At 45.1% G+C, this 15,803-nt stretch overlaps 1 protein-coding gene across 4 annotated transcripts in view; it reads left to right on the forward strand.

The window, feature by feature from the left end:
* Positions 1–15,803, forward strand: part of DAB1 (Dab, reelin signal transducer, homolog 1 (Drosophila)) — a 393,749-nt gene that overhangs the window by 362,798 nt on the left and 15,148 nt on the right. For all 4 annotated transcript variants that reach the window (XM_012639388.1, XM_012639390.1, XM_012639389.1 and 1 more), the window contains 3 exons: positions 3,939–4,001; positions 6,312–6,420; positions 12,475–13,023. In XM_012639388.1, coding sequence (XP_012494842.1) covers positions 3,939–4,001; positions 6,312–6,420; positions 12,475–13,023 — 721 coding nt within the window. The remainder of the gene's footprint in view (positions 1–3,938; positions 4,002–6,311; positions 6,421–12,474; positions 13,024–15,803) is intronic.

Genomic DNA, 15,803 nt, shown 5'->3' on the forward strand with positions numbered 1-15,803 from the left:
TCCAAGTTCCAGTGACTGGGCTGTACCTAACACCAATTAATTCAGAATTTTTAGGGGTAAGAACAAGGCACCAGTATTTTTTCCCTGTGTGATTTTAGTATGCATCCAAGGTTGAGAACCACTGATCTGGGAATATCATAGGCAATGGGATAGGGGACGAATTGAGTTAGGAAACACTTCCCAGAAGGAAAAAACAAACAAAAAAGTCTTCTACTTTGTGTCCTGAAGGATGCTGGGAATGGTAGTGGGGGAAGGAACAAGTGTCCTAGGTAGGAGGAGGAGCATGTGCAAAGGCCCTGAGGTGGCCTCTTCTTTCATAACCCCCTGTGCTGCTCTCCTCCATAATACTGCATTGAATTGTGTCTGTAGGTCTGTCTTTCCATAAAATAGCCAGCTCTTGACAATAGGAACAGGAGTGTGCCTTACTCGTCTCTGTATCCTCTGCTCTTGGCACAGTAGCTGATGCACGGTGGCACCTTCAGAATCTCTCTCTCTAGGAAGGTCCTGGGGGTCTAGTTGCAGCAATGTAGTTGAAAGAATGACCAGGGGACTAATATTGAAACAGGTGTTACTGGGAAACCATCACTCGTTCACATCAAAGAATGGTTGGGAAGGGGACAGGCCTGATGGAATTACTGAGGGGCTACCCTCTGAATATCTAAGCTACTTCTTATCTCTGTCACTGGTCCCTGGCCTTGGCTGCTTCCAGTGGTCACTCTTCTTACCCCTAAAAATGCCCAGGGGCCTAAAGAAGAGGCAAAATGTGCCGTCTCCAGTTCCACCTCTCTCTACCTGAAGACGTTTGAAATGCCAGTGATGGAATGGCCTTTCTCTGCGGTGAGTAGGCATCTTGAGCTGACATTCCAAATGACTTCAAGTCATGGCAGACCTCTTAGGAACCCTGGCTACTGGTTAGAGAATATTGCAGAGCTAGAATTCCACCATTTGGCAAGGTTAACAAGGATTTGGTGAAGTGACGGATAGATATAAACAAGATGTTGGTGGGTATGTGGGTCAAGTCCATCCTCGCTGCTTTTAGCTGACTGACCATAGGCAAGTCATTTAACCTCAGCCTCAGCTCACCTGTAAAATGTGGACAGTGAGAGCAATGCCTGTGCTCCCAACTCTGGGGCTCGATGAGCATCATGCGCGATGATAAGCTATTTGAAAATGTATTGCAAACTATAAAGTGTTTTGCAAATGTGAACTGTTAGTTTTATTCTCTTGGGGCCCTTAAAATGATTTATTAGGACAATATTATCAGATGGAACATGGTTTATTAGGTTACAAATAAAAGAACTGGGGTTAACATGGGGAGGAGGCCTGTGAAAATAGATACTATTCCAGACTCTCAATCACGTACGGTTATTAGTATTATTTTTAATTTTATGGCCCAAGAATCCTCCTTTTCTATAAAATTTAATTAACTCAAGGTTCTATTTAAACAGCAAGTCCAATGGAATGAAATAACAATCTATGTTTTATGCCTCTGCATGTTTTTCTCGTTTAATCCTTGAGTGAAAATCATCTGGCAAAAGGAAAGTCTATATCTCAAGAATGAAGGTTATTTTAAAAGTTGTGCTTAAGGAGAAAATTAGCCAATAAATTATATTTATGATGTTAGTAAAAGCATGCCATGAGTTCAACACATTTGAAATGTAAATTGTACGACTTAATTATTAACTTCATTTTAATATTTTCCTAACACTGAAAATGGTTGTGGGCCATTTTAAAAGCGTCTGGTTCCAATCCGGGAAAGCCCACAAGCTTCGTTTGAATCGATTAAATAGACCTATTCCTTGTATGAATTTTGGAGAGAGTCTAAAGGACTGGCATAGTTTCACCAAATAATATAAAATATTGCTAGCATGCTAAAGAGACCTCACCAAAGAGAAGCATTTCGAGTGCAGCCAGATTTGGGAGAGCACCTGCGTGCTGGCCGCATCGTCCCCATGGGCTGCTGGACTGTTGTCCTAAGAGAGAGAATCAAGTTAGTTAAGAGTTGGTGGAAAAGACCGCGAAATGCACACAAATCCCACCACACCCTTGCCCCCGTCCACCCCGACAGCCTCCTCTGTCCTCCCTTTGCATTGGTAGCACCACTGCTTCCGTTCCCGCCTGTCCACGCCGTTCCACACCCCTGGCCTTTGCGCTCATGCAGTTTCATCTGCCAGGTTGCCCTCCTCTTTCTTCTTACCTGACTACCTCCTCCTCCCCTTCAGGATCCAGATCTGGCCATATCCTTTAGAAGACCTTCACTAAACTTCCACTAGGTCCCCTTCCAGGTGCTCCCACAGCACCCCAGAGAGACCTCTGTTGATATTCCTGATGCATTACCTTAAAATTATCTGCCTGGATTGTCAAACCCACCAGACCATAAAGTCCCTGCAGGCTGGGTCTTGGCATTTCTCATTATGATGTTCCCAACGCATAGAACAGTGCCCAGCACCTAACAGTTCTTCAGTGTTTATGGAAAAAATACCATGTAGTTGGGAAGGAAATTAATACAGGACCTTACTGTGTGCCAGGCATGATTATTCTATCTGGAAGTTCATTGGGAAGGAAGAGCTGATGAAAGTGAGTTAACAAGGCTAAGCTACTTTCCATTCAGCAAAAAGAGCCTGTCATGCCTTTTTACCCAACCTCAACCACACTTCAGAGAAAGTCCTGCTGTTAATATCGTCAATAAATCTGCAGAGGAGATACTGTCATCTCCACTGTCCAGGTGAGGGAACTACAGCTCTGAGGAGTTACAGATATTGGAAGTGGTAAAACCCAGTTATATCCCCAGGTGTGGGACCTTCCCAGAGCCCAAAGCTCACTCGCTTGTCTGTAGGAAAGAACATTCCTTTCATCGTGTGACTCCTAGAGGTGCAGCCACGACCTGGTTAGAGCAGAGTTCGAGTGCAGGGGGCCTGCATGGTAGGGCAGCCAGACTCTCCCCGTCCCTCCTGTTAAGCAGTGTTTTTAGGTTTCTCCAATTCAAAGCTATCACTTAAGAGCTGAAGATGAGGGAAAAGTGTTTTTCCCCCATGGGCAGGTTTGCACAAAGCATGCGATTGCATACTTTTCGTAATTGAGTCGGGCCATAGGATCCCTGCAGTCTCTGGAGCTGGCAGTGTATGCAGATTAATTTCTAAGTGTATCTTAAAGGGTTTCTCTAGCTGCTGTGACTGGTCTTGCTCAGACACTCCTGTATGATGGATGGGGAGAGAGAGGAGGCAGTGTCTGCCGTGATGGAGTTCCTAGGAGTGATTAATAGTGTATACACTGGGCTGTTTTTGATGCCCTTTATGGTATTAAATGAAATGTTTTCTTTTCCTCCAACTACATTTTTTATCCTAAGGACGGACTCTTCAGAGACTGCCATGTGACTGCATTCTCTATATTAAGAAAATTCAAATCCCTGCCTGGGTGACCTTGAGGTCACCTTTATGAAACTCAGTTTATTCATCTGCAGAGACGGGGGTGGTGATCCCTGCCTCTCAGGGTTGGTGTTATTGGGAGCCCTGACTGAGCAGTGACCGTGAAGTCGTGGCTTGCTGTACTTACACACAGAAGACGTCTCGTATGTGTGGATACACCCATGCGAGAAAAACCAGTGATGGGACTACCTTCCCGCCTTTCCTCCTGGAGGAGAGAGACAGTGGTGGCATCTGATGGTAAATAAGTGTGAAGCGGTATTATCATTGCTTATGGGAGGTAGCTAAACCAAGCCTGGATAAACAGCCAGACACAATGGAGCAATAATTGATTCTGGCCGCATTCGAGATGCTGCCTTTGGGATCATGAGGTACAGTAATGACCAACTCAGTGTGTAGTTTGTTAGTCATGATGAAAAAGATAAATGCTTGTCCCCGTATTAGACTGTTTTTAAAGCAGTGCCCAGCAGCATTAGCTTTCCTTGTGGTTATGTGGTTGTCTTTTTGTCTTTTCAGGCTGTGACCCAATTAGAACTTTTTGGGGACATGTCCACCCCCCCTGATATAACCTCTCCCCCCGTAAGTATGCACCACCTTCTGATCCCTGTTACCCTCCCCTTTCTGTCCTCATCCCATACGTGGCCAGAGGATGGGCTTTGGGTGGAAGAGGCCTGCTGGTGGATTTCAACTCTGACTCTTTTAAGCTGTGTGACTCGGGGGAGCTAACTAGGAATTCTGACCTTTGATGTTCTCTGCTAGTATAAAAAAAGGAATCATGATATATGCCTCTGGTTTGAGAAATAAATGAGATCATGCAGTCAGCAATTGCAGGACCCTGCCCAGGTCCTTGCTGTCCTGCTGGGCTCTGAGAAGAGACTTGGATGAGATGTGGCTCCTGCCTACACGGAGCTCACGTGATCTGGTTGGGAAGATGGACAAGAAACTCAACGGGACAGCACACATGCTGAGGCATTTGTCAATACCTACCCCGAGCCCGGCACAGCGTAGGTGATCAGCATAGGAAAGGAAGCATCTTCCCCTGCGCCCCCTCTGCCCTTCCCTCTCTCCTTCTTTGCTTCCTCTCTCCGTTCCCCGTTTTGCATCCTCCCTCCCTTCCAACCTGCCTTTAGCTTTGCAGACTGTGACCTGGGCCTCGCTGAGCTTCTCTAGACCCTTTGGATTCCCAGCCACAGCTTCAGCCAGGGTATCTCGGTCAAGGCTTGCGAGAGGGCAGAGATTGCAGGGAGCCCTAATTTGAAAATGAAATGAAGAAAACAGTTAAAACCAAAGCAAAATAGAATCCCAGTTCTGGACGCATCCCAAAGCAACCCTGAAGCCACTACAAAGAAAAGTACCGAGATGGCCCCTCCATGCCTCCCTCCCTGCTCCTGGAAATGGGCAGAGTGCAGTCAGCTGCAGCTGTACCAGCTGAAGCATCTGGGAGGGGACAGCTCCTCTGGGCACTGCACAGTTGTGCAAACCACGAGATGGGGCTACGGTTCATTGGCAAGATGCGCCTCACAGAGAAAAGGCTGTGACCTCACCACTGAGGACAGATGGCATGAGACCCTGCTGCCCACAGCTGCCGCGGGGGATCTAGGCACAGCTGCCCTGCTCCCAACACCTGATGTTCAGAGCAGCCTTGAGGGAGGGGGCCGCAGCTTCTGTCCCCAGGGAAGCCGGACAGCCCTAGTAATTCTCATTCTCTCCCCCACCCTGGGGATAACAGCTTTACCCTGGGAACTCACAATTGCAGAACTGCAGGGCTGTGCAGCTAGAAAGGGCTGAAGAGATCTTCTAACCTTATCCCCTTCATTTTACAGATGAGCAAACTGAGTCCCAGAGAGGACACGTGACTCACTGAGGGTCACAGAGGGCAAAATAGACAGCGCTGTGTTTAAAAGTGCTTAACACAGCAGCTCATGACTATGTTTCTGGCCCTGAACCCCAGCACAGTCCAAATGGGTATTTAATAATCCTCAGAACAATGCCATTCGTCCCGCAAGCTGCTAGTCTAAAAATGGCCTTGTCTAATTGCCATGGTTTCAGGATTAATTGCTTGCCCCAGCCTATTCCAAGGAGAAAAAAAAAAACGATATAATGGCATTGAATAGACTTATACTCTGTAGGCTAAAGCCTGCTGTACATGGGTATGGACATTAAAAAGAGGATGCATACAGGACCCCTACCTTACCCTCTCATTCATGCACAGACCTTCTGGAATTCTAGCATGGGCCAGGCACTGCGGAATTTTCAGCTGTGCAGGCATTGTTTTTTGTTGTCTTCTTGAAAATATTTATATCGTTTTGCAATGAAGATTTGGGCAAAATTCTGGGAGGCACCAGGCTAAAAGGATTAGTGCTCTACTTGCTAAGCTTCATTTGCTCATTTAGTCCACAACTCTTTATTGACTACGTATCAAGTGACAGGCCCTGAGCTGGGCACACAGTAGGTCTTGAGTGGGTGTATTTCAATTTGAATTGACCACTTCTAATGAGTGAAAGCCAGATATTGCAGAAAATTTGATAGCCTAAAAACAACCCTCCAGAGGGTAGGGGCTCAAACTAAATCTTTATGATATGGGCCATTGTTTGCTGAGCATCTACTATATGCCTCTGCATGGTGCTAAATAATTTAAGCAATATAAAATAATAATCATTTAAATGCATGATTTCATTCAATCTTCACAGCAGCTCTAGAGGTATCATTTCCCCTGTGTTATAGAGAAAGTCTGTGTAACGAGCCCATAGTCTGCACACCACATAAGTGGCCTGGACCACGGCCCACTTCTACGGCCCCTCCCCGCTTAATTCCTGCACCTGATGCCTTGTGTCCTTGATGACTGCAGAACCAGGTCTCATGTGTCCTCTGCCTCTCTCTGTCTGGCAGACTCCTGCAACTCCAGGTGATGCCTTTATCCCATCTTCATCTCAGACACTTCCGGCGAGTGCAGATGTGTTTGGCTCTGTACCTTTCGGCACTGCTGCTGTACCCTCAGGTAAGCCCTCTGCCACCACCTTCCCCTCCTTCTGCCTCCGTGCATCAAGAGAGAGAAAGAGTTTCCTGAACCAGCTGCCAAATTATTCCAGAACACCTGCAGAGCCTCCATTCCCTCCTGCGACTCTTCAGGTGACATTGAGAAGCTGCCATCTGGAAGGGTAGGGGTGGTAGGGTCCAAAGCTCTGGTCTGCTGCTGGCTGGAATTCAGTGATGTCTTTCGCCTGGAGAGTTCAAGATTCCAGGCTACTCAGGGGTGTGGCTTTTGGGAGCATGGCCAACAACAGCCACGCAGCTCCGTTTCCTCCTGTCCACCTCAGCCAGGAGGAGAGAAACTGGTGAGCAGGGGAGGAGACGGAGTCAGCTCTCCACAGACCTCTTGAGACCTGATGGATAGAAGGGATCTGCCTTGTTTGGTGCCGACTTGAGGAAGAGGAGGTTCCCAGACGAAGGGGGAAAACCCTGTGGGACAAGAGCAAGCTGCTAACAGTGAATTGGGAGGGTGATGGGACTCTTAGTGATTTGGAAGTGTGTGTTCTGTGTTTCAGATATTCTTTAAAATGTAAATCCTACTGTTCCAACACAGACAAAATGTATATAGTGACAGTATTGCAGATGAATTACAAATGGGTGGGTCCCAGGCATCTTACCTTGTTTCCATGGCATTGGGCACTCTGTATAGCCAGGCTGTTCTACTTGGAAAGAGCCAAAGGTGGTATCTGTTCTGTTTTTCACATACATGGGAGCCTTAAAGAGTTTTGTGTTTTCCTTTAACTACTGATTTGAAATCTGTGGCTTTATCTTTCCCAACTTGATACTCATAAATGGCAAATGGAGTTTGAATATTTTACAATACAAATCTTCCTGCATTTTTTTCTGTAAATAATTACTTCTAATTGCATAGTGTTAGAAGCAAATTCTTGCCACCAAATATAAATCTTGCTTTTTATTCAAAGTAAATTCAAAATTCATACCCTGTTCTAAACTAGTTATCGTTATTCCTCATGAACCAAGGGATCATTATGAACTTCTAGAAGCAACAAACGTTGGTAGCCACTGGATCTAACTATGTGGTCCTCAATCCCCAGGCTGTGGCCCGGTACAGTCTGTGACCTGTCAGGAAACCGGCCGCGCATCACTGCCTGAGCTCCACACCAGGCCCTCCCCCACCCCCGACTCCCCACCCCCCAGCTCCCAGTCCATGGAAAAATTGTCTTCCATGAAACTGGTCCCTTGTGCGAAAAGATTGAGGACCGCTGATTTAACCTACAGTTTAGACTCTGCAGGTAGTCTAGAAATGTATTCAATTGCTAAGATTCTCAATCTAATCTGTTTTACCTGCCCCTAAGATAGGATAGTGGCCCTGGCTAGTTTTCTTTACCTAAAGTAGATATTAAAATCTCCTTGGGAATAGTGTGATAGAATATGCCGTGTTAAGCAAGAATAACAGTTTTCCATCAGAAATTCACCACTCTCCTATGCTTTTTCAGTCTGTTCACAATGCCCATGCTCTGTCCCCATTGTTTTATCTGTAGAGATGATGGAAACTTGAGACCCACACTTACTAATTTGCATTCCACAGTGTTCACTGGGTGCCTACTATGTTCTGGGTCCTGTTCTAGGTGCTTGAGGTGTGTCACTGAATGCAACAGACAGATCTTACCGGCTATCGGGGAGACAGGAAGTAACCTGAAAATAAGTAACTTGTGTAGTATGTTAGGAAGCGGTAAGTGGCATGGACAAAGGGAAATGCAGAGCAGAGCAGGGTGTGGAGCGCCAGAGGGCAGGCAGGGGCCAGGGGCCAGTGCGGGCTGTGGTCAGGAGAGAGGCTCTGGCCAGGTGAGGAGCATCAGACTGGAGGGAGGGGCAGGAAGTCACAGCAGACATCAGAGTTCAGGGTTTTTCAGGCCGAGGAATGACCGGGCCCTCCTCGTCTCCACCCCTTCTCTGTAAACAAGAAGATGGTACTAGATGCAATTTCGCATCTCTCGCAGCCCTAACCATTCATTCAAAGCACCCTGGGGACCTGCCCGGGCCAGGCGCAGCACTGCTCTGGGCCTTCTTCCAAGCCTGTGCCAGATTAGGGGCTTGAAAGACCTGGGTTTTGGTCCTGCTACTTAACCAGCCCCCTTACAAACGGTAGACAAGCCACTTCCACACATCCAGATTTGCTTTCTTCAGCTGGTAAAAGAAAAAAATGCGTAGATTACCTCCAAGATTTCAAATTTCAGAATGTGAGTCTAAAATTAATTTCCATTAGCATAGTTTTGTTTTCTTACTCTACCAAAGATAACAAAAGTTTGCTTCAGTTGGTGTTAAACTGTGTGCCCTTTTCCTCCTTTAACCGATCTTAAAAATCTCTGTGGCCGTTGAATCTCTGTGTCACTAATTGTCCAGCCAGTGAGAGAGAGAGACAGGGAAATAAACCAGGGCGTGCAGTATGTTGGGTGGGCTGCCTGCTGGCGGCTTTGGAATCTGATGGGCTGAGTTTGAAACCTGGTTCAGCCATTTATTTATAAGCTTTAGACTCCTGGGCAAATTCCTTAACCTGTCAGAGCCAGAGTTTCTTCGTCTTTATAACTGGGTAGAAAATAATACTTGCCTTGCAACAATATCATGAGAATTAAATCAGAAAATAAAGTTAAGTGCCTTGAAAAATGCTGGCACATCATAGATACTTGTGGAAAATGCTGCTATTATTATTATATTATTATTCTGATTTCTAAAGTAGAAGAAAATCTGTCCTACCTGTATTTTTTCCTTTACTTTCCATTTTTTTAAAATGCATATGATAAAGCTCAGGCCTTCGGTCTCTTGACTGCTTATGCCAGAGGTAGGCTGGGTGGCCTGGAGAACGTACTATGTATAAATACAGGATCTGCCACCAACCAGCTGCATAATATTCAGCCAAATCTCTTCTGAGCCTCAGGGTACTTGCCTGTAAAATGGGAATGATCATAATTCTACCTGGTAGAGCTGTGCTGAGGATTGCATGAGTAAATCCATTCAGTAAGACATTTGTAACTGTATCTGGCAATGTTTACATAAGTAAGCACTCAACGAATGTTAGCTACACAGTTCATCAGTAGCCTGGGTGTGCTATGCATACACTGTGTGGCTGTGACAAGTCTTCCCCTCATGGAGCTGCAAGTTCTCACGCACACATTAAAGAGAGCAATCACGGCTCCCCCAGATGCTTGCTGCAAGCATCAGCTTCACAAAAATGTCAGCTCCACTAGGGCAGGGATTATTTTTTTAACTGTTTTGTTCTTTGCTGCAGCTCCAGAGGCTGAAACAGTGATTGGCACCTAGTAGGGATATTTTTGAATGAATCAATCAATCAAACGAGAGATGATGTGGACAAGAGGTACCATAGAAGTTTTATATACTTGTTGGAGGCGTCCTTTAGTTTTCATTGTTTTTCTCTGTTTTTTGTTTTCTTTTTTTCAAATAAGAGGGCTATCCCCAGGTGCCAGCATCTGGGTATAAATGACAGTTTTCATCATTTTTTTGAAAAAAAAATCTAACTGCAAGGCAGCAACACAGGTGTTCCCTTTTACCTCACAGCCAGGAGACGTGTGATTGATCTGAACCCCATGGCACAAACAGATGCTCCTTGGCACCTCCTCCCTCTGCGGTCGAACATTAATAGCAAACAGTTAATAAGCTGTTAAGTGGCTGCAGTGGCAGCCACCAGACAGCTCCCCATGTCCAGTGCAACCACAGTCCTGCCACTGAGGTGCCCCTTCGGGCATGCACAGGCCATGTGGTCAGAGCCTTCGCTCACAGGCTAGGGAGAGCCCAGGCTGCAGGGGCCTCCTAGGCACAGGGAGTGAGACCTGCAAGTTCTCAAACATGACACCCAATTACCCTGTGCTACCTTCTTTTCCTTTTGAATGTTATACTTTGGTCTGGAGCAGATGGCATGAAGCCAGAGAGACATGCTAATAGCTCTCTCCAGAAAAGTGTGCACAGCCCATCTGTTAGTGCCTTGTGAAAAAAAAAGAAAATGATGGGAGGGAAAAAAAACCTGCCACCAACAGTATAATCATCAGAGATCACAGCACTTAAGGATCTTGGAGTTTAATTGTACTCTTGGAAGAATGCAGTGAAGGCATTGATTTCTCTGACTTGTTCACCTTGGTGTAGGGCCTTTCTCCAGGCCCAGGCATCTGTGGAGCTGCTGACGTGTGCCAAAAACAGTGCTAGGCAGAGGGGAGAGAGAGGAAATAAAGGGTTCTTACCAGCGGGTGGTTTCTAGTCTCACAAGGAAAGACAGAATAACCAGGCAATTACAATGCAGTGTGACAAGTGTCATGCTAGAGATGAGCACAGGGAACTGTGGAAGTCCAGAGAAGGACCAACGGAGTCCATAGGGCAGGGAAAGCATCCAGCAGAGGTGATGGTAAACTGAGTCCCAAAGAGCAAATAAGGGCCAGCCATGTGAAGAAGCAGGAGATGGCTTTCCAGGCAGATGGACCAGCAGAGACAAGAGACGGCAGGTTGGGTATTTCTGTTTGCAACTTCCGGAGGCCAAGGAGCCAGTGAGGATACCAGTTGAAGATGGTGATAAGGAGATGGGAGGGGCTGACCCCCAAGTGCATGTGAGCCAAGCTGAGGCATCTGAGCCTTATACTCAAGATGAGGAAGCATCATATTTGCATATTAAAACAGTCCTCAGTGTCAATGAGGAGGGTGGAATGGAAGCAAAGTGAAAGACAGGCTGGTGGAGAGTGAAGCCACCCACCCATTCATCAAAACAGGCATCAGGCTGGGGTGGTTGAAAGATCCGTAGATAGGTTTCCACCTGTCAGACCCAGGGACCACTTCTTATCACAAATATTTGTAATGTCCCTTTAATATCTTCAAATGAAATGCCTAGATGACATACTCTACCTACATAGTTTTTCAAAAATTAATATGATGCTCTAACTGAGCCATATCAATGTAAATCAGAAAATAAGGAACACAGAGTTGCAGAATCCTCCGCCTGTTGGTGGATTTGTCACTACGTTGTTCTCTGATGGGCAAGGCAAGGTAAGCAAGTTTCAGGTATGAAGTGTCAGTCCAGTGCCTCTTCACTCCTCTTTCTTCGGAGCATGTGGGCTAAGTCTGCAGTTTTATAGTGCCAAACCTGTACCACTATACCGGGTGCCCCTGAGTGGACAGTAACCTTCATTTTTTTTAATTCTCTAAAATCAGAATAATAACAATACAGAAACAATGCATAATAAAATCTCGAGCTACCATGTATTACATGTCTATCATATACCAAGCAAGGAATTAAGTACTCTGTAGGTTCTATCTGATCCAAATCATACTATTAATAGTAGCTAACATTTACTAAATGTTCACTGTATGTCACGTGCAGTACTCCACACCTTAAATGTGTAATCTCAGTCTTCAAACCAACCCAATGAAACAGAAGGTATTATTTTGTGCCCATTTTACAGATAGAGCCTTAGAGAGGTTAAGAGGGGCTCCCCAAATTACATAGAGAAGAAGTGGCAGTTTCAATTTTTAAACTTGGCCTCTAAAACCCCAACATTCAGATTCTTATTCGCTTTGCACACTGCCTCAATGCAGAGAAGGAAGCTATGATAATCTGGTTTTACAGCAAGGAGACTGAGTCTTAGAGAGCTTAAGCAATCGAGAAGGTTCCAAGTGTGGGAGGATGAGGAGGCAAGGTGAAGAGCCAGGCCTGCCTGCCTCCCAGTCTTCTGCCCTTTCCCTGAGACACACAGCTCCTGAGGCCATGAGATTTGCAGAAACCTTTAACAACTGTAAAAATGTTATCATTATTATCCACCAGATATCTGCAAGGCTTGCTCCCTCCCTGCATTCTATTAATAGTTTCTTACAAATCACTTCCTTGGAGAGTTTTTTCCCTGACCACTTCCCCTGAGAGCAGGGACTTTTGTCTTACTCATCTTGGCATCCCCAGGCCCCGGCACACAGCTGGCACTTAGCAGGTGCTCCATATGTTTTTGTCAGTTCCTTGAATCCCTGAATCCTTCTTTCCAGGATGCCTGACTCTCCTTTTTCACCCTCGCAGGTTATGTTGCAATGGGCGCCGTCCTCCCATCCTTCTGGGGCCAGCAGCCCCTCGTCCAACAGCAGATGGCCATGGGTGCTCAGCCACCAGTCGCTCAGGTGATGCCAGGGGCTCAGCCCATCGCATGGGGCCAGCCGGGTCTCTTTCCTGCCGCTCAGCAGCCCTGGCCCACTGTGGCCGGGCAGTTTCCGCCAGCCGCCTTCATGCCCACACAAACTGTTATGCCTTTGCCAGCTGCCATGTTCCAAGGTCCCCTCACCCCCCTCGCCACCGTCCCAGGCACGAGTGACTCCACCAGGTCAAGTCCACAGACCGACAAGCCCCGGCAGAAAATGGGAAAAGAAATGTTTAAGGATTTCCAGATGGCGCAGCCTCCACCCGTGCCCTCCCGCAAGCCCGACCAGCCCTCCCTCACCTGTACCTCAGAGGCCTTCTCCAGTTACTTCAACAAAGTCGGGGTGGCACAGGATACAGACGACTGTGATGACTTTGACATCTCCCAGTTGAATTTGACCCCTGTGACTTCTACCACGCCATCGACCAACTCACGTGAGTGCCCTTCACTGAAGACATCAAACCCAGTGAGGGTGACGCCTCTTCTCTGTAGATGGGGCTCTGGAGTCAGAGGACTTATCTCAGTTGCATTCGTCAGGCCTCTCTGTTTATATTACTACCACTAATAATAAGCGCTAACAATTTAGGTGCCAATTATACACACCTTTTCCATATGCTCTGTGTCTATTTTTAGACTCATAACAATGCTCGTGACAAGTTTCATTAGACCTGTTTGACAGATAATGATAGTGAGGTTCAAAGACAGTAGACAAAGCGGTGGAGTTGAATACAAGCCTGGTATTTCTCCATCATGTCAATCTGCCTAATGATTTTGTTAGTTTGCTCATTCATTGATTCGTTTATGCATATCCCAGCTTATGACACACAGACTTTGGTATGGCTTATTGAAATGAAAATGAATGGTGACTGTCAATATTAAAGATTTTAGGAACAAGGTTTAAAAATTAGAGTAGAAAATTAAGATCAAGAGAAAACTGAGAGAAAAGATCTAGCAGCCATAAGGTCTTATATAGCTGTTACAATTGAACCAGATTGTGGCTCGAAGTTTCTGGTAGTTAAATAGAAAAGAAAAACAAAAGGATGGTGCAGCAGAAAGTTCTAGACTGGGAACCTGGAGAGCAGGTGTATTACTACTTTTGTGCCTTTGGCCACGTGACTTTATTTCTGTAAGCCTCAGTTTCCTTATCTGTCTAAGGGTATGGGTCATGAAAAGGATTCGATGGTATATGTACTGAAATAATATACCTCACAACATTTGTAGTGGTTTTGTGCAGAGTCCTGGAGCAGGGTCCTGGTGTTGGCTCCCCCACCAGAAGCATGTGATTTCTCTGAGACTCTGTTTTGTCATCAGTAAAACAAGTGCATTGGCTTGGTGAGCAGTGTGCTCCCTTGTAGTTCCAGCTTTCTCTGATTCTGCCCCAGCTCACTTTCCTACTGCAAACGTCTAGAAAACACTGACCGTGCAGCCACATCAGAACCCAGATACACCTGAGCACACCTAGGCTTGTTTGACACGATTCAGAGAAGGTGTTCTGGTGACTCAGTCTGCACCTTGACAGTTGATAAGAGGGAAGAAAGGGCTCATGGTATAGTGAGCTTGGTGGTTTTGTTACAATCACAGGTGATAAAGATCACTGCATGGCCAATACTGTGAAGTGTCAAAAAAAATCTAATCTTAATGTAATTAGATTGTGTCATTTCAGCCAAGTTTAGGATGCTGTTCTGAAAATGAATGCCTTGCATGTATATAAACAACCTACTTGCATGCAGGCCATATGATCTACCCAGTAAGGGGCATCTCTATTAACTTTAACTCACAGGGTTTCAATGAAGAATAATAAAATAAAAAATGAACTGCTAAAGAAATAGCCATGCATAAATAAGCATCTTTTAAAATAAATACCTCTCTTTCAAAGAACTTGTGTATCAGCTACAAATAAAAGAGGGAAGTTTAAGTTCTTTGAGGACAGGGAATATGTCTTCATCATCCCTACACTTTTCTTAGTGTCTAGGACATGGGAGGCATTTGGGAATAGTTGCTAAGAATGAAATGAACAAAAGAGAGGCCATTTAGCCACTGTTGTGTTTTAGAGCAGGATTTTGCAACCTTGGCACTATTGACATTTGGTGCCAGATCATTCTTTGCTGTGAGGGTCTGTCCTGTGCATTGCAGGATGTTTAGCAGCACCCCTGGCCTCTACTCACTAGGTGGGAGTAACATACCTCCCCTTTGTTAGTCATGAGAATCCAAAATCACTCCAGGCATTGCCAAATGTGCCCTAGGGGTGAAATCGCTCCAGCCTGAGAACACTGTTTTAGAATAGCAGAAGCATTCTATAAACCTTCTAAAGGCTAAGACACCTGTATAAGTAAACTTCTAGATATGCTTCTCATTGGTTTGATCAGATAAGTATGAGCGGTATACCTGTCAGAACTGGCAGCTCAGACTGGGTTCTCAGACTTTAGTAAGTAATAAACCACCTCAAACACAATTCTGGATCCAAGTAACCTAATATCTATTAGACATCTACCTACCCATCAGGGTGTTTTCATACAGCTTTAAACCCACTATAACTAGTTTGCTTCCTAATCATCTTATGAAACAAAACAGACTTCAGAAAAATTTTTTTAAAAAATTTAATGTAGCCTATGTACAGTGTTGATAAAGTCCACAGTAGTGTACAGAAATGTCCTAGGCTTTCGCATTCACTTACCACTCACTCATGGACTCATTCAGAGCAACTTCTAGTACTGTAAGTTCTATTCATGGTAAGTGCCATATGCATGTGTACCATTTTTATCTTTTATGTTGTATTTTTACTGTACCTTTTTTATGTTTAGATATGTTTAGATAGACAAGTACCATTGTGTTACAGTTGCCTACAGTATTCAGTACAGTAACATGCTGTACAGATTTATAACATAGGAACAATAGGCTATTCCACCTAGGTTTGTGTAAGTACACTCTACAGTGTTTGCACAATAAGGAAATCACCTAAAGACACATTTCTCAGAATGTATCCCCATAGTTGAGTGACACATGACTGTACATATAGAAAAAAAAAGAAATTCAACTTCTTAGCTCATACCACCATATACAAAAATTAACTTGAAATAGCTCATAGGCCTAAATATAAAAGCTAAAGCTATAAATCTTTGAGAATAGAGGTAGACAAAACAAATATGGCCCCTGGACCACATTTGGCCTACTGTCTGTTTTGACAAGCACTTAAACTAAGGATTTTTTTTTTTAC

Source organism: Propithecus coquereli, unplaced genomic scaffold (genome assembly GCF_000956105.1).
Source record: "Propithecus coquereli isolate 6110/MARCELLA unplaced genomic scaffold, Pcoq_1.0 Scaffold14, whole genome shotgun sequence".
Taxonomy (NCBI): Eukaryota; Metazoa; Chordata; class Mammalia; order Primates; family Indriidae; genus Propithecus; species Propithecus coquereli.